The sequence below is a fragment of the Lepisosteus oculatus genome, chromosome 13, assembly GCF_040954835.1.
Source record: "Lepisosteus oculatus isolate fLepOcu1 chromosome 13, fLepOcu1.hap2, whole genome shotgun sequence".
Lineage (NCBI taxonomy): Eukaryota > Metazoa > Chordata > Actinopteri > Semionotiformes > Lepisosteidae > Lepisosteus > Lepisosteus oculatus.
The window spans coordinates 8,563,291-8,581,758 of record NC_090708.1 but is presented as its reverse complement, the minus strand read 5'-3'; the positions used below and the strand labels follow the sequence as shown (position 1 = coordinate 8,581,758).

At 38.2% G+C, this 18,468-nt stretch overlaps 1 protein-coding gene across 1 annotated transcript in view; it reads right to left on the bottom strand.

Annotated features, from left to right (window-relative positions):
* Positions 1-18,468, bottom strand: part of psmd1 (proteasome 26S subunit, non-ATPase 1) — a 53,966-nt gene that overhangs the window by 3,110 nt on the left and 32,388 nt on the right. Inside the window, exons 17-23 of the mRNA XM_015361262.2 lie at positions 15,223-15,337; positions 11,698-11,814; positions 9,404-9,506; positions 5,190-5,359; positions 3,959-4,051; positions 3,519-3,611; positions 217-387 (exon numbers count right to left, since the gene is read on the bottom strand). Of these exons, the coding sequence (XP_015216748.1) occupies positions 217-387; positions 3,519-3,611; positions 3,959-4,051; positions 5,190-5,359; positions 9,404-9,506; positions 11,698-11,814; positions 15,223-15,337 (862 nt within the window). The remainder of the gene's footprint in view (positions 1-216; positions 388-3,518; positions 3,612-3,958; positions 4,052-5,189; positions 5,360-9,403; positions 9,507-11,697; positions 11,815-15,222; positions 15,338-18,468) is intronic.

Sequence of the window (18,468 nt, the reverse complement as noted above, 5' to 3'; positions counted from 1 at the left end):
TTGTATAACAGGCACACAACTTTGTGGACCACTTTCATGCTACAGTATGTCTTCTATCTGACCCCAGTCGTCACTGCATAAAACTTTTCTGCACATAGATTGCTGGCAGACCAATCTTGAGAAGCATACAATATCTAAATATATTAAGTTGTTCCTACTGTGCCTACGTGACCTAGTGCCTGTCTGCACTAACAACGTGTGTTGGGAAAAACCTACAGGCTTGAAGGGCTGGTAGCGGCAGGTCTCAGGCATGGTGAGCACTTTAAGCTGAGCAGGCATGACCCGGGCAGGGTTCTCCAGTAGCTGGAAACTGGGCTCTGGTTCTTTCTTCTTTTCCTTCTCTTTCTCCTCGTCTTTCTTCTCCTTCTCCTTGTCAGCTTCCGTCTCCTGCAATTCCAGAGAACCAGGGCTCATCAGGAAGCATCGGCACTTCTTACCATTTAAAACGTATTTTACAATTCGGCACAGTAAGACTCTGACACAAACTGGAATCTAATAAAGCAGGCAAGGAAATAAGAGATGGAAATAATGAGGGGCCCTATTTTCTTTTTCATGTCTGGCTCACATCTCTGAAATAATATATATTTTTTTAAATCTGTTTCAAATTTGAAACACGAAAGCTGCAATTTGAAGGTTATTTATATACCTACATTCTATGCAAACGTCCATCAGTAATACCGACACCCAAATTACACCACGTTATTCCACAAGACCAGCAGGAACGCAGTTCTGCCTTTCAATGTTCTTAGCTAATTGGAGGGGGGAATATAATACAATTATAATGTCAATGTCAGATGGCTTAGTGTCAGAGGTCAAAACAACTGTCAACATTTAACCTGGCATTTACGTAGATCAGGAAAATATGGCAAAAATACTCTTTTCATGTCAGAGATGTCAAAAATGTGAAGCCAGAAGTAAAAAAAATAAGCTTCATAGCACAAGACTGAAGCAGAGCCTCAGTTTCAGGCTGAGCCACAGGATTGAGAACTAAGTTTTGGGCTATTATGCAAGAATGTACCAACTACACAGAAAATCTTACACTCTGCATTAAGTCTGAAGAGAAGCAGTGTAATTGCTTTAATAAGCTCACAAGCATACGAATCACAGAAAGGGTTTCTAGCATTTGTGCGGATGTACAGATGTAGCCAGGGCAGGTTTAACTGCACAATGCTTAACACGTTTTTTTGCATGGATAAAATTTAGCTCACCATAGAAGGAATCACAACCATGCAAGATCAAAGTAAAATGCGGTAGAGATTGTCTCCTAGTACCTTGTGTTATACAACCCCAGAGATCTCAAGTCTGCAGGCTGCTGTAAAGGATGCTAGACTAGTGCAGCTTCAGTGGATTGTGAGTATCTATAGCACTGCACTGAGAACAAGCCTAGGTGTTCATTTTTTCCCTTGATCTTCCACAAGAAACAGCCAGATCACACTGGTGTGGAGACAGTGATGTCATTCACTGGGCTGCAGGACTGTGGTGTGGAGAAGCTTGGAGTTTTAATGAGATGTATTAAACAGCGGGTCAGCATTATCATTGTGCCATATCAACCACACAGCACTCTTACATTGCTGTTGTGAGATAGAAGGCATGGTGCTTGTTTCTTAACTTACGTGTAACTGAAATACAACACCAGCCTTCCTGAAAAGAGCGAACTCTCCAGGCATGGAAAAGGTCATATTTAATATGAAAGCTATCTGACTACTTCATTTAAAATGCAGACATGACATTATGCAGTATACTGAATTTAATGTTTGTAACAGGTGTAAGAATAACTTATTTAAACAGTATAATAAATATAAAATGTCACTGGCCCCTCATTTACCAGAGCTTATGCAAGTAATTAAAGTGTGTATTAATCTGATTTTTATATCTCAAAAGCATTTAAGTAGGACTGAATGGCTGAATGCAGTTGACAACTGCTCGCTGTAACCTGTTGTGTTTTTCAGTTCAAGGGTTCATTTTCTGAAGTCATGGTTGGAATATTCATATCGGAGGAGGACTTCAAATTCCCTACCAGAAAACAGAACCAACAAGTAATGTCCAGATGCCAATCTCAACCTGTACAGACTTGAACTGATGAAAGATGGATATACACAGAAAACATGCAAATATTCACATAAAAACGCATGCAAGCAATGTTTATATATAACAACTTCAATAAAAAGACCTACAGTTTGTTAAATGTGTCATTCACAGATTTTATCAAGAAAAGGGAAAGCTTCCATTAAAACATGTGAAATGAAGATTTAATTGCAATACATCTTTTAAGCTTCAAATTGAAGCATTACTCCAGTACAGACTGCTGGACACCTCAACAGTACATTTTGCACATGCACAACAAACGTAAAGGTCTCCTATACACTGCTTTATAGCTTATATAAAACACTTCTGCTGATCAAGATGCCTAATAATATATGACTTTTAATTAGAAAATAGATTTTGCAGTTCCATTTAAATGCTCGACTTTTCAAAAAACTCTCTGAGTAAAAATGTTCACTAGCAGCCTGCTAACTCTGAAATGCTCCACATGATTAGAACACATCACTTCCATGGAAGCACATACCACATTTAAAATGCTCACCAGGAAAAATAAAGCCGCTTAATAATAATAAATGACACTTCTTATCGATCTGTCATTTTGTGACAGATCTGATCTTAGTCAATTTTACTGTAATGACCACAAAGCCAGAAGACCAGAGACTTTGTGGGTGCAGGGGGGCAGGGCTGCAGCAGGGTGCAGACAGTGCATGGGCCTTCTCAGGGCCTTGGGTGAGGCACGCAACAGTCAAGCAGCTTCCATGAGGGACATCTGGGGGAAGAGCCCCTCATGAGGGGATTCAGCTGGGACAAGTGGGGTCTTTTCCCAGTGTAACAGCCCCTAGAAGGCATTCTTCCCACTTTCACTGAGTCTGGGTGAATATCAGGGGCAGTGTGCACCAACTGTTCCTTAACATTATTCATCTTCTGCCTGGTATGCGATTTCTCTAATAAACCTGCTGAACTGCATCAAAGAAACGTGGTTATATCACGTTACACTTAATAAATGTCATCATTATAATTATTTTTTTTACAAAACGAAAACAAAACATGTTCCCCAGGAAAAACAAGTCCGATGCATAACATTTTAAATGGGTTTTGTTTGTCACGGGAAGAACAAATTACGTTGGCATTTCTTGAATGTCTTGGCCACATCCCACATTAGAGTGCTGGAAACGTGCCAGAGGACATTTTACATGGCAAGCTCTTCAGAATTATATATCAACTGTCCAATGAACTTCAGAATGCAATCTGGTAATTAAAAAATGGGGCAATTAAAACAAGCAGGTATCCTTATAAACAGACAATTTTATCATAAGCTTGTAAAGTTTATGAGCCTTTTAATCTCAGCTCCTCGAACAAATTAAAAAATGCCATGAAGGTGTGTTTATGTGAAGAATATGTTGTCTGTTTGATATAACTCATGCTGAAAACCAGACTATATTATTAAAGGGAGGCCAACTACACCCATTACGTACCACTTCCATCTTCTCCTCCTCTTTCTCTTTCTTCTCCTTCTCCTTTTCCTTCTTCTTGGCTTTGGCTGTGATGGAGAGCACGGCAGTGGAAACCTGAGAGAGATCGACAGAGTCAAACAGCCAGCGGAGGGTGGACCACACCCGGGCCCTGTCCTCGAGGGGTCAAAGACGAGAAACTGGCCAATGCAGCACATTTAAACACTCAGGTACAAACAGGCACGATTGTGAAACTGGCTTGATTTTCTTAAAACTTTTCACAAATATTTTGGAGTTCCATGCAGCAAGGAAACAATGTCAACGTCAGCTAACAGAAAGAACTTTTTACAGTATACCGGAATATATAATGCATAAAATCGATCTAATTCTGCTTCTGTGCAATGCTACAACGTGTGCATATGAAAATGGTCCAACAACCCTAGGAAGGACGGTCATACTCTCACCTTCTCCTTTTCCTTCTCTTTGGGCACTTCCAGAGCAGGAGGATATGCGAACGTAGATGGTTTACAGTTGGATCTGTACTGTACTTTGGGCATCTGTAAGATTGAGACAACTTATGTGAATCTTTATCATATCCAGCAATATAGCTCATTACTCACATACACCAAAAGTAATCAAAGAGTTCAACTGTCAATATGTTCAGATCTGTAAGTATTTTATTTTAAATTGCAAAATATGTGTTCTTATTTACACTGCAGAACACCGCACAACAAAACACCGGATGATGCGTACAACAGAATAAATGCAGAATTAAATTGTTAAACCACAAACTTTTTTATTAGAAGTGACAGCAGAGTTTTATTAGCCCTGATTACTCTTCGCCGTTTGCAGTACAAAACGATAGAATCGTTTCCTTCCTTTCAATGCCCTGTAAGTGGTCTCTGCAGCCGAAAGAAAGAGGATTGTAAATGGTTTCAGTCTACGCCACCAGAGTGACGTCAACAACAATAAAACAGACCGGCACACAAAATGGGCTTATTGTTAGAAAGCAATATCTTGCCTCAACAGGCCAGACCATACTACTTCCAATAAATCAGCTGCAGCTTTACTTTTACTATAATCACAGGAATATGAAGACATTTGCAATAGAACTAGGAAATATTCATAGACTGGGTGACAAAGTCCAGTAGCATTTCAGCAGTTGCTCGACAACTTTCATTTAAATATTCACTGCATTTGTTGTCCCATTTTTAGGGCAAATGGGTTTCTTGTAATGCCAGCTGAAATTGTCATTTTTTATGTCCACATTGACCTTCCCCTAACACAGGATGGTAATAACTAGCAAAATAACCCTGAAAAAGTTTAGAAGGCACCAGACAGGTATTACTGAAAAAAGCAATTGCCTCGCAACGTGACCTTTCAACAGGAGGAAATGTGGCGCTGTTGCTTCAAATATCAAATTGGACAAATTGTATCAAATTGGACACAGCAGGGGAAAAAAGCTAAAAAAACATTTCAAAGGATGAGCTGCCATCAGTTACTGCCAATACAGACAATCTGAAAATGTTTTCAAAGCCTTCATTTGTACCGGTATAGCACTCTGTGATTAGACTTTAGATTTTTTAATGGAAGTCTTTCATGGTGAGAATTCCCCATTTGTTTCTTATTCAACAAACTGAAAAAAGGTGGATGTTTCTTCACAGATCCAGGCTGTCAGTGCAACCTCGGCCCTACCTTCAGGTCTTTGTTGAGGCCGATGATGGCAGTCGGAGTGAAGGCCAGGGACAGGAAGTGAGAGAGGGGGAACCAGAACCAGAACTGGGTGAAGACCAGGATGCCCACCACAGAGGGCATGTGAGTGTGCCCCGTGCGAGACTGCAGAGAGATGGTCACGTTGCGCCCGCCTGCAGGGGAACAGACAGCAGACCTTAGGCCTCACGGATGGTAAAGAGAGCAAAGGGCCAAGCCGCCTCACTTTATGGTAATCCTGGAAATGGCCTTGTTTCACCAGATTACCCAGCGGCGGCCACAAACCATCAAAAAGCTCTTATCCAGCCATTATTTATCTGTTTCTAGTTAAACAAAACAAAGACATTTTGCAAATTCATTTTAGCCCTTTTACTTATCCTGTTCATTTCTGAGACAGCAAAGATAATTTTTCATTTAAGGATGCATGGATGCATCAAGAGTGAAGGTTAAAAGGGGGAGATAAAAAAATAATAGCAGCTCTTCCGTTAGGAAAAGGGAGGAAAAGGGAAAATGGGCTCAACTCAGGGAGGGAAGGGGTGTGCAGGGTGAACATAAAGAAGAGAGACAGGAGCCAGGAATATAAAACAAGGAATGAGATGGATCAGAAGCCAAAACATTAATTTACCAGTTGTCAGGCTGACAATTTCTATTATTTTTGAATACCTTTAATTGTGAATAAGTCACTAAGCACCAGAAAACAAGGAAGCTGATAATACAACAGGGCTTATCTTTTCTGTCGCATATTTTGTTAAAAGTTACTTGTCTGAAGATGAATGGAAATAATTCAAATCTGTCATAGGCAATGTTAATTTGTGACCCTACTTAAATTACTTCATATCATTTCCCAGCCTGTAATCCATATTCTTCAGCTTGTGAGCAGACAACCGATTCTTTGTTTTATGCAGCATAAATATCCAACGTTCTCAACAGCTAAACTAGCAGTCAAATGTGGTTTTCTTCAATATATCTGTGAGCAGGAAATGTCGATGCAAATATGTTTTGATGTTTACACTTGGTTTCATAGTCACAAATACTTTCAGATTCAAACTATTTAAAAACAAAAATACCAGATGTACAGTGTTTATTATCCTAATTAATGGTATGCTTAATATGCAAGTGCATTTTTTTTGTTTATTTTTGTTCTGAATCATACCATTTGAATCTGTTACATTTTTAAATTTAGACAATATTAAGTTCTCTACAGTCAACCTACTGCTGCTGTAAAATCAGACACACTAATACATCCCTTACAATGCTTTCCACTGGTATGCTTGAGACTTTTTTATCCATAAAAAACACAGATAAAATTATAATTAAAGTTTTTTCAATACTGAGAAAAACAGATTGCACTAGTCCAGGAAGAAAAGGAAAAACGATTTCCTTGTCAGTATACTTCTATAATAATTAACTAAAAAGAAAAAGCATAAAAACATAACAGTCTTTGCATGCATATTTAATGAAAAATAGAAATACAGATTTTGGAACATGATTAAATGTTTGGCATTTAACAGTCATATCATATATGACTGTCCTTGATGCATACATAAGACACAAACCCTAAACCACCTCATTAGTGAGTTGTTAATTGGGCAATTGGGTTAAACAGGTGATTTAACACTTTGAATATTAAGCCTGGAGAAAATCAAGAAATAAAAACAATGAGGAGCCAATATGCTCCAATTATGAATACAAAAATGCCTCTGTGCTATTGGTATATTGATGGCTAGACTGATGCAGTACACTTTTGCTCAGCATCAGAGCCAGTAATTCTAACCTGGCAAAACATAAGAGCCCAACAGTCTGTTAATGATAACGATCTGGGAGATCACGACTCATTTGCCAAGATCAATGTGGCAGTGTAAGTTCTAGTCACTAGAGAACTTAACCTGTAGTGACTGCTGGCAACCTGACTGCACAGTGCTACTTTGATCAGGTCTCACTTTCTGTGGCACCAATGGCTAAGAGGCACTTTTCAGAGCACCAAAAGACAGGACACAAGAAAAAAAACATGAAACACCTGGTGTAAACCATGAACTATAGATACTTTTAAACTGGAATTTACCTTATTTTTCTTAATGAGAATAAAGTTTCTAATGTGTCCGTGAAATGCTTGCTGTACTCTACTAAGAACTTGCAAGCCATACAAAATGGCTGTCTCTGCAAAATAAATAAGCCAATTGAAAGCACACCCTAGACAGCCAGCCCACTGGCTTTCTGAATGCAACAAAGTCAGCAGACTTTAGCAAAAACAAAACAAAAATGAAGCAAACCACTTAAATGCATTACTTAACTAAAAGCATAAGTGATAGAATTTCTTTCATATAAAATTACATTTTGTGGTGCCAGATATTTCTATTTCTACACTGACAGACAGCAAAGTCTTGCCATTCTGGCATGTTGATAGTAAGTCTATTCGCATAATTTTACAGAATATCTTATGCTTCAGTAAATTAAAGCTTCTGAAATGCCTAACCTGCAGATTACTGAGGCACTGATAAATACACTGCACCGTATTGTCTCTCATGTATGGTTCTGTCATGTAATTGGCTGAAGAAACAGCAAATACAGCACAAAGTATTATGTTCATTGTGATTGATTCTGAGATTGAAAAGAACAAATAATTTAAAATATTGTGCGACTCAAACAAGGTGTAAACCATTTAACAGGCCTACAGGATTGTACCTGCCTTTCCCAAAAGCAATATCTACCCAAGGCTCAAAATGAATCAAAAATATGATCTACCTGCTAGTTGCAAATTCTGAATACATTACTGGTTGCTTTCCATTTTTTCATGGATGGTTGCTTTCCATTTAGCAGGCTTGTTATGTCTACCCAATTGAAAGCTGCCATTATGCAAAGAGCATGGAATTAGCTGTCAAAGTTTTCATTTAATCTGGGCCCAATGCGATATACCAGTTCTCTTTTAAAAGGGTCTTTTTTATGGTTTCATCCTGTTCGCCATGTCATGTATGTGCCATACTATGGGGCTTTAAGATGTAATATATTAAGTGATATACACAGCTGGATTTTTGTCACACCTGTTCATTGACTGTTTAAGGTCTTGTTCCATGTTCCACGCAACATGTTCTTACTCAAAAAGACAAACTAAAAGCAGCGTTCGATCAAACAGAGACTGTTGGCACACTCATCCCTCCGCTACTGGCTTCTGCAGACACAAATGTGTATTTATGTGCTCAAGCCAAAACACTTGTTTAGCTAAGAAAAGAGCAAAAGGCAATCTTATTTTAAGATCTTGCCTTACTTCTCAAATAGCACAGTGGTATGTGTAGTTCTATATTGCCACTTATCATTACTTTAATCAGAAAAGAGCAGAAATTTACAAAATACATAGTATTAATGTGGATTATGTTTTAGGATTGAATTTTCCAATGACCAAGTCTTAAGATCATAGAGATACTGATTACCAAAGATATGTGCTTTATTTTTAGATGTATCTTTTTAATCCTTTGATATCCACAGCAATACAGAGTTTTAGCTCAATGCCTCTGAGAAGAAAAAAGCTTCCGGACATATATATATACACATATGACTGTTTAAATGTGCTTTTTTCTCAAAATTCAGAAAGTCACTGATGGAAAGAGTGATGAAGGACTGCAATACCCCTGGGTTTTCTCAGGATTTCATACAGGTGTATGTCCTAACCTTATCGTGCTGAGTGTCACATGCATATTAATATGGAAGAGTGTCTGGAATATGTGTGTGCACATCTGTGCTGGGGCCAGCCTTGTGGTGTGAATGACTGCTGATATGACAGTATAGATTTCTTGAGCCAGGAAGGTTCACAGAGAAATAACACTTTCTGTATGTTACACATCACTAAGGAGATATTCACAAGTAATGGCAAAGCAGTTTTAAGAAAAACAAATGCCACTTCACCAATGTTTCTCATTTGGTTACTAAAAAGCTTAATTGACCCTGTTATCCCATCTGCTTGTTTCTTGGCAAATGGCAAATAAATAAACTTTAACAATATGACAGGGCACATCATTCCCCATGCTTCCAAGGAAGTGCTTTGTATTCTCAGCCCTAAATACACCTCCTCTTAATTTCCGGGGTACATTTACAAAGTAATACAGGATATACAAAATACTATGGATTTGTATTAATACAATTAAATAAATTAAAAGGATTAAATAGATTTTATTTTCCCCATCGAAAATCTCTGGAAAAACACTTACCAGCATCCAGAATACCCTGTGCCAGGATTGCCCCAAACTTGGCCATGACATCGTCGTGTTTGTCGTTGATGACCTTTGCGTAGAGTTGTCTGAACTGGTTGACCTATGAGGAGATAACAGGATCTTAAGTGAGAGACCGGTAAAGCACAGTAGGACCATAACTGAACAGAGGACAGGCATAAGTCTGGGGTTAAAATTGCAATGCATTTTATTAAAAAAACAAACTACTCTGGCAAATTAAAACAAGCTATGGCTAAAAGAGCATTTATTTTCCTTAATTTGGCTTAGAACAATTCAGGCCAATAGTTTTGCAAAGAATAGGGAAAACCTTCAATGTTTTTTCTCTTTGGTCTACAGGTTATAAAATATCCAGACATACACAGAAAGCATTAACAGGCATGCAGACCAAAACATTCCCTTTTCCATACCATCAAACCTAGATATCTTTGGCACTCCATTTTTAACAATTTGAACTCTGTATGTATAGCATTGCTTCATACAACAAATCTTTAAACATTTCTTCAAATAATTATTTCTAAACATCCCTTTGAAGTGCACTTTAACGACTCGGCTACATTCCTCTGTTACAGGTTCTTTAGCTATTATTCGTCAGTCTTCTTGAATCCATTCTGTCAGCAAATAGTTTTACAGTGATAGTTGCTGTCATGTCCATTAAGTGAATCTGGTTAGCTTCAATGTGTTGGACAAGGCTGAGCTGCCATTCGGTAATTTAACTCACATTCATTGTATTCTTATTTAAAGCCATCTTAGGAAAAGCTTGAAACTTGGAAGGATTCCAGCAAAACCACTCATGCTGGTGGCTATCCCAGCTTTTAGTTATTTCAGACTTTTCCTTCATGGTGAGAACTGCTGATAGAGTTACCTACCATTTTAAGGCCAATCAGTGTGTTCTTTTTTTGAAAGGCGCCACAGAACCGAAGCATCAACTGCTTGGAGCACAGCAAGAATGGGTTGTCTAACACTCATGTTTCCTGACACTGACTTCGAGGAGTGCACTGTCAACATTGTGATGAAACATTTAGGGCCGTAAGTGCTTAACTGCATAAATCTCTAGTAGTACGCAAACAGCAGCAAACTGTTTCATAATTTATCTTTGATGTTACTATCATCAAATGCCTGATGTCTGTCTACGTCTACTGTAGTGTCTTGGACGTGTTTTATTGTGTGGTGACAAGAATCCCACTTCAAGGACTACAACTGGACCATCATGTAAACAGCTTGCAGACAAGAGACAGCGGGCGGCTTCACATTCCATGCATTGGGTGTAAGCAATCCTGCTCCTAATGCCAAATATTTGTGCCACAGTAAGAAACAAAACCCATCAGGCTGTCACTAACATCCGGCACGCATAAATATAATACTTTTAAAGAAAGGCCTTATGAGTACCTTTGCACTGCAAAACAATAGCAGATCAATGTCTTTAATAACAATATTGAATTTTCATATAAATAAACCATGATAATATGAAAATATTTACTCAAGAAGATTAAAAGCATTTAAGTATGAAATTGAAGTATTTTAAGGAATGAGACTTCAAAAAGACACAAGTTCTTATTTAAAATGGAATCTAGATTTATACAAGAAAAGTCCAAACAAAAAGCAGAAGAATGAAAAAAAAACAGCTTTAGAAAAGCTTCTAAAAGCAGTTTCATAAACACATAGCCCAGGTCCCTGCTACATTTCAATGCAGGTCCACTAAGCACCCATATTTTTCATGGTCATTCACATTATGGGTTGTTGAACTGCACAACTGGAAAACACAGCACCCCAAAACAACTCCCATCCAGCATAAATATAAGAGACATTTTAGATAACGGGGACAGATATTTTAGATCATAAATCCCAGACACCTACTGTCATCTCAACAGGTCCAATATTTGGTGTTATACTTGTGTATATAAAGGAAAACTCTAAAGCAGGTTTTGGTCTGAAACATCTGTTATTTCCTGCTGTGAATTATAAAGATTGATTTTTTAATACACTGAACAAATGTGTGAGGTAGTGAGAGGTGGCTAAAGGGCAACCATGTGACAACGCCATCCTAGGATCCATGAAAATTGCAGTCCCAGTCAGCACATCACATTCATGTTTTGCATTTTAGAGGCCTGTTGTCTTAATAGATCTCTTTTAAACAAAGTCACCTCTCACTACCTCCCAAAATGCTACACTATTTTCTTTACCCTGTTTTTTTTTCTTGGCATCTCCTTGGTATGCAGACTGTTCATAGAAAAGATCGACCCATCTCTTCTCTTCTGTGAGTGGCAGTCACTTACCTTGGGACATGTGATTTCTGTCTGCTGGATCATGATCAAAGCAGAAGCAATGAGAGCTCCCTGCCTGACGTAGTTGACTGGGTCATTGGTCATGGGCTCCAGGAGGTTAATCGCTTCCTAAAAAGAAAAATTGAGACAAAATAAGATTACTAAACATCACTTCTGTTTCAGCTGTGCTTTGTATTAAAAACCAGAGTACACATTCCCAACATGCCGAAGTACATATAAAGATGCATGTTTTAATTTTGAAAGGCTGCATCACGTTCTGGATCAAGTAAATGCCACAAAGACATTTCCACTTTTAAATGATTCGCCTCACTAAAGCTACTTCTCACCTTGCTATGTGGTATGACCCACACCTTGCAAAAGAATACAGCACTTTTGTAGCGCCTTATTAACCCCATATTCATTTTCATGTGAAACATTATATCTATTTTGGTTAACTGTTACTGCTAAGCAGTCTTTTGCTTATGTTAAAGGAATTAAAATAAAGGTTTCAAAAAGGTAAAAAAAAATACAAGGCATCCACAAATATATAAAAGGTGTCAGTTTCACAGTAATGCTGTAAAATCCCATGTGTGCTGTTCTACAATATATCAATCCAGTAGGGTTTATCATTTAAGAAAATACCATGATACAACCTCATATTATTTTTAATTTTGAATTGCCAATTAATCTTTATAATGTCTACCAAATTTGGAACTGCAAACTTCTTTAAGAAGCAATGCCCCCGTACTGGGTAATATAAATCAGATTTGCTCTTAGAAATTTCTGGTTGCCTCTAGGGGTCCAGAAGCAATTTTTTCCCAGGTGATTACTGTCCTTTTGATTCGAGGCAACAGTTTCGAAAGCCAACAGGATATAGCAGGAACATTTTTAATCAAACCACAGCAAGGAAAATGTAACAAATAAGGAACACATGAAAAGGGAGCTTAAGTTGATCAAGTTAAAAACCATCCATGAGAATAAAAGAAACTTAATACTGTGTATCGTACAGTTAGATGGTTTGGGTCATAGGTATGTGGTTTGGGGATAAGGGATGGAATATCTGAAAAGAAAAGAGAGAGGCTAGAAAAATCCATCCCTCGGCAGGGAACATGACTGCTCTCCAGCCTTTTTGGGAGAACCTGAGCATCGAGAGGAAATTCCTAAACATGGTGAGAATATGCCTGCCTCACACATACACCCCATGGTCAGGAAGAATAGAACCTTACAGAGCAATTTAAAACACAGGACTCCCAACCATTACAGAAAAAATGCTGTTAAATATTCATTTATACAATAGCCTTTAAGACGATGAAAAACATTTTGATTCCACATTCCAACATTCATCTTTCCCCCATTTGAACATAATAGTATTCAAAAACAGTGTTTTAGCCTCTGTAAATTACATTGGAAGGCAACCAGGGGAAAAAAGTGATAAGATTGGGCTATATCTCTAGCAGAAAATAATATTGACATTCAGTCTGATTTCTGCCTGTTTTTCATTATTTTCATTTATGTGAAAATTGTGGATGTCTAAATAATATTAACTTAAAAACACAATTTGTCATTATTTAGGACATATATTGGGTTTAATTTTTAAAAAATCATCTCATCATTCCTTTTATATAAATCTATTTTAAATTAAAAAATACCAGATTAGTTCTAAAACCGTGTCTATATTTTTCAATCCAAAGTGAAGTGATCCATATACTTGCTTTGGCTCCGATATCTTAAAATGATCACGCCTGTGATCAGACTTGGCAGAATACACTTCCTCTCAGTGTTGGTGAGTGTTTTTTTCATTCACTCTGTGATGTCTTCATGCTACAGGACTAAACTCTCTCAAGCAGCTCTTAACTACTACAATGAGATTCTGATGGAGTGCCGGGTTTAACAAAATCAAACAAACTATGATTGAGGCTCTCTTAGAAGGTAACCGTTCCATGTACACACGGTTAATCCCTAAACCATCAGCTTCTCCAAACATCACAAAGGTTTGCCACAAGGAAAGAGACTGCAGCAATAAAATAAAGAGTCTTCCAAGGATTTCCCATTTTTTTAAGAACGTCTGGGTCGTCTTCCTTGTGTCTCAGGGATTTATGGTAAATGGATTTAATGGCCATTTAAAACACCCAAATATAAATAAGAATGGTCTATATCAAGGTCAGTACTACCAATAATAAGATATGATTGAACTAGGCAGGCGTCTTATAACATAGCATCTCATAGAAATCGCGGACATGGCATTTATTAATTAGTGATGCTGGCTCCCTGAGTGTTCTCATCTCCAATTTTACATCCCCAAATACTGCTTATGATGCTGCTAAATTACTACATACACAGTCCCACCTCTCATTAACAGACTGCAGAATTGGACAAAAATGCCAGCACATATCAAATGAGTTCTCTGCAAGAAGAGGAAGAGGAAGAGGGCTAAAGAGTAGGAGCGACATGAAAGATTTGGCTCAAGTGCACCCATGGCGTATGGCCATGATCCAGCCTGTCATGTCCAAAATGAGAAGATTGACTTGTCATGTCCTCAATAACAAGATTACTCTTACTCTGTGACTTCTTTATGGCTGAGATGAGAAGGGTCAGGCTTCATCATCAGTTTCATCCTGGCAGTTAGCAAGACACAGCTGGCAAATTCTCATTCAAACCTATGAGAGCAGCTGGTGTGGAAAAACGCCTGTGCCAGACCCAGATGTCTGGTGCTTCTTGGAAGGGCAATTGTTTCTTTCCTTAGGGGCTGGGAAAGTGGTGGAGGTCTGAGACCCAGTGGCACGGATCCAGGTAAGTGGACTGGAAGTTTGCAAAATATAATAAATCTCCTCCCCTGAGCTCCCTGGTCTACATATAGCAAGTGAGTTCAAGCATCTAAAGATTTTTTTCACACCAAAAAGTAGAGGTGTGGAAAGAATTGCAGTTTATTGTCTCAGTTGCTTCTAAGAACTGATTGTAATTCAGAGTAATTTTCTGCCGATTGCGAAAATAAACTCTGCTTATTTCAATGAGAAGTTATATGGATGGTGGCTGCAGTGGTAATAAGACTTTGCCACAACTGTGCAGGAGAAAAGGAAAGAATCAGAATCTTCACATTGTTTAGATAATAATTAGAATAATAATTCCTTGCATTTCTGTAGCACTTTCCCTCTCCAAGGATCAGAGCCCTTGACATGTAGGAGGTGACCCACTTTAAACGCCAATGAGGTAAAGCCCCCTCCTGGGATTTACACAGAAGCCATTAGATACGAGCAACTCCGTCACATAGCAGATCAGGTAGAGAAGTGAGACGTTGCTTCAATTGAATTGAAGATAAACTTAAAGGCCAGAATGCATCAAAACAGAATTCAGCAAAGATACTGGGATAATGCTCCCCCTGCTCTTTCCAAAAGTATTAAAGTGATCCTCAATAAACTGGACCTCGGTTTAACTCCTTTTTAATGGGGCACTTGTTTTTGAAATTCTGATCCGGGGGGAAGAGCACCACTTACTGCTCCACCAAGACTGTGGCAATAAAGAGAAAGAGAAAGGGCTCACCTTGTTTCCTGTCCCAGCACAGCAGATGCCCAGGGCCATAGCTGCTCCACAGCGCACATGGGGGTTATAGCTCTCTGACAGCAGGGAAACCACGCTGGGGCACTGCTCTGGAGTCCTGCAAGAAGAAACAAAACACACCACAAGCATTCACAAGCAAGTCCACTTACACCTCTGCCCAGCTCAAATGCACCAACACATTTCTGACAGATAGAAACTCCAGTGGGATCCCCCCCTCTTTTCCATATGCTAATATATATACAAAAAACTTACTTTAAATGCAGTTAGCCAAGGGTACCTTCTTAGGGACTTTAATAATGGTTTGAGTCCATTAGATAATTTCATGCTTTCATCCCACATTCACTATTGTAGGTGCAATTATGATGACAACCTACTAGTATTCCCTATATCATGCATCATAAAACAATGTATGTATAAGACGTTTAAAGCTGAACAACAATTGCTGACAGGCTGATTGAGTTTATCATTGTTAAACCCTCTGCATTTCCCAAACTGAACAAAAACAGGAGCTTGCACAATATTAAGCAAACCTGTTACAGTTGCTAGAATATCCTTACCTCCACCCAAGGAGTCCATTCCTAAAATGGAAGTTAAAAGCTATTGCTGCTATTTTATCCTTTATACTGTCCTTACAGAACCAGCCTTTTATAACTGTACACATCTCAAGCAATATGTTATCTTTCCAGGAAAGTCTACAGACTATTGCAAATACAACCAAATACTCACACTTAACAGAATTACAAAGTTTAATTGCACAAAACCCCAAACCTAAACTTCCACATGAATGGAAACAACAATTTCCTATGTTGAAAGAGAACAGCATAGCAATCTCCACGTATCTTCTTTAAAATCCCTCTAAATCTGATATCCTGTATATAGGAAAAGGGCATATTAGGTGCACTTAAAAGTAAAGCTGTCCAGGATATGAGATGCCATACACCCCTGTTCTGTACTCATTTAGCACCTCAAAAGTCAACATAAGCACATGCCTTTTGAAGGATTCTACACCACACTCCAGATCAAAAGGACAGAAAAGGCACCTGTACACACAAAGAGACCTTCACCCCATATGAAAAGTGGAGGTTACAGTATCTGCTCAAAGCAGCTCTGTGAGCAGACAGCTGGGTAAGGTGTGGAACAGCAGAAGCACATGGATGGGCCTTCAGCACTGCATGCAGAGCGATTCCACCATGACCTCTAAGGGCTCTAACACCACTCCCCTTACCCCATATCGCTACGCATCTGGAATTCATTTCCAGCTGCCAGGAATCCTTCAATACGAGATCTTCCCGGTTTAAATTAAATCAAGACTTAAAAAAAGTCACATCTTCATTTATTCGCCTCAGTTCAGAAAGCTTACACATTTTCCACATTTTCACAGGTCGAGGCAGAATTGTCAAGATGGTGTATTTATGGTGTACTGTGCTGAATTTATCATGTAACCTCTTTCCAAGTAGCAGGGCTAATGCCATTAGTGCACAAATCTAGCGGAGATTTAAATAAGATAAACCAAGCATAAACCTATGCTGGTTTAGCATATTATATAGAAACGTTTATTAAAAAACATTTGAGGACTTAAAACAAAAATGAATTTAGCTAATACTCCATGTGCTCCATGCTCAAACACGCATACTGGAGTGGGGTAAAAAAACGAATATATAAGTTCTTGGGAATTTTACTTATCTTCTATGCGTGCCGGATAATCAGCTATGCCAGGTTTGTTATTGAGAAATACAGCTGGCACTGGGTTTGCTTCATGATGACTTGCAATTTAAGAGAGGCACAGTCTAGAGCAAAACCCACAAGTGAATTATCTGAATTCAAAGTGAATTTAATGTGGTTTCTTTGTAAGCTCTGATTTGGAAGTTAGGATTTAGGGAATATGCAGGTCACTGTGGTCTGGTTCCTTTATTCCAGCACATACATTTTGAACAAGAAAGTAACAGAGGCCACAGAATGATTGGGGTTATTAACGAGCTGTTGTAAAAGCATAGAAAAACAGAGCTAATTACTATATACTAACAATTATCATGTTGTAAACACAACATTTAAATAGCCAAGGAAAAAAGCATGAGAACTGAAATTAAAAATTGCTCTGAACACAAAAGTATTGCTACCGGATGTCTGACAGTGCCACTAGCTCTTCTCTTTCTGGACAGGAAAAATTAAAAAGGGAAACGGAGATGATTGTCAATGAAAGTGTTTCTGAGATGCTGCAAACCAGAATAATGGCTTAAACCGCATGCTTGACCTTTTCAATCCAACTGTGGAGAAGGGGGGGGGGATTTAAGACACTAATATTTAAGAAAATATAAAGAAAATACAGTCCTGCTGTGTAGATAAAACCAAGCTACTTATCTTTACTTATTACTTGCATTTCTTCACAGAACAAATTATCAGGCAGGTTATAGGATAATCTGAATAACTTGAAAACAACTGTGAAACATGAAAGTCGATACAGCAGACAAACATTTCACATGTCTTATCCACAAAACCATTTGCTGTTGCATCAATAGGTCGTGTGAACTCTACATTTGAACATAAAGGATGATGTCTAAATATGATACCATTGGTTGTCTTTGGATAGAGATGGTATATTTAAGTAGTTATAAGTGAGAAAAGGAAAAAAAGCAGAGAATATAACTCATAATGTCTGAGTTTAAAAGGATAGAATATATTTACAGAGAACATTTACTTTGATAACATCTAAAGAGGAGAGAGAAGTAAACTCGCCATTAGCACTATGTAAATAGGGAGAAGTAATTGTTTTTCTTTTGCTGCTCCTAAATAAGAGACAAATTCATTAAGAAACACTAAGAGCACAGTAATACTGTTACTAATAAGTGGCACGCAAAGCAGGGCTTTACAATTTCAGAAGACAGTACCAGGACAGAGCTGTTTAACAATGGATAATTTGGATGACTCCCAGGAGATGGTGATATTCATCTTATGTCCTTGATGTCAGATGCTTAGGAATCTTTGTAATCTGTGCAATCCCGGGCATTGAGTTATCCTTAAAGAAATGTATTACAGTCATCAAGAACAGCAGGTTAGTTAAATATTAGTCATCTTGCATTTTTTTTTCTGTGTAACTCCAAGCCAAATCCATTCTGTATCTGGATAATCTCATCATTTCTCCATTATGTTATTTTTTTTGTTTACTTTTCTGTACAAAACTTTCACCAACAATAAAAAGGCTAACAATCTCCAGAACCATAACTAAGTGAA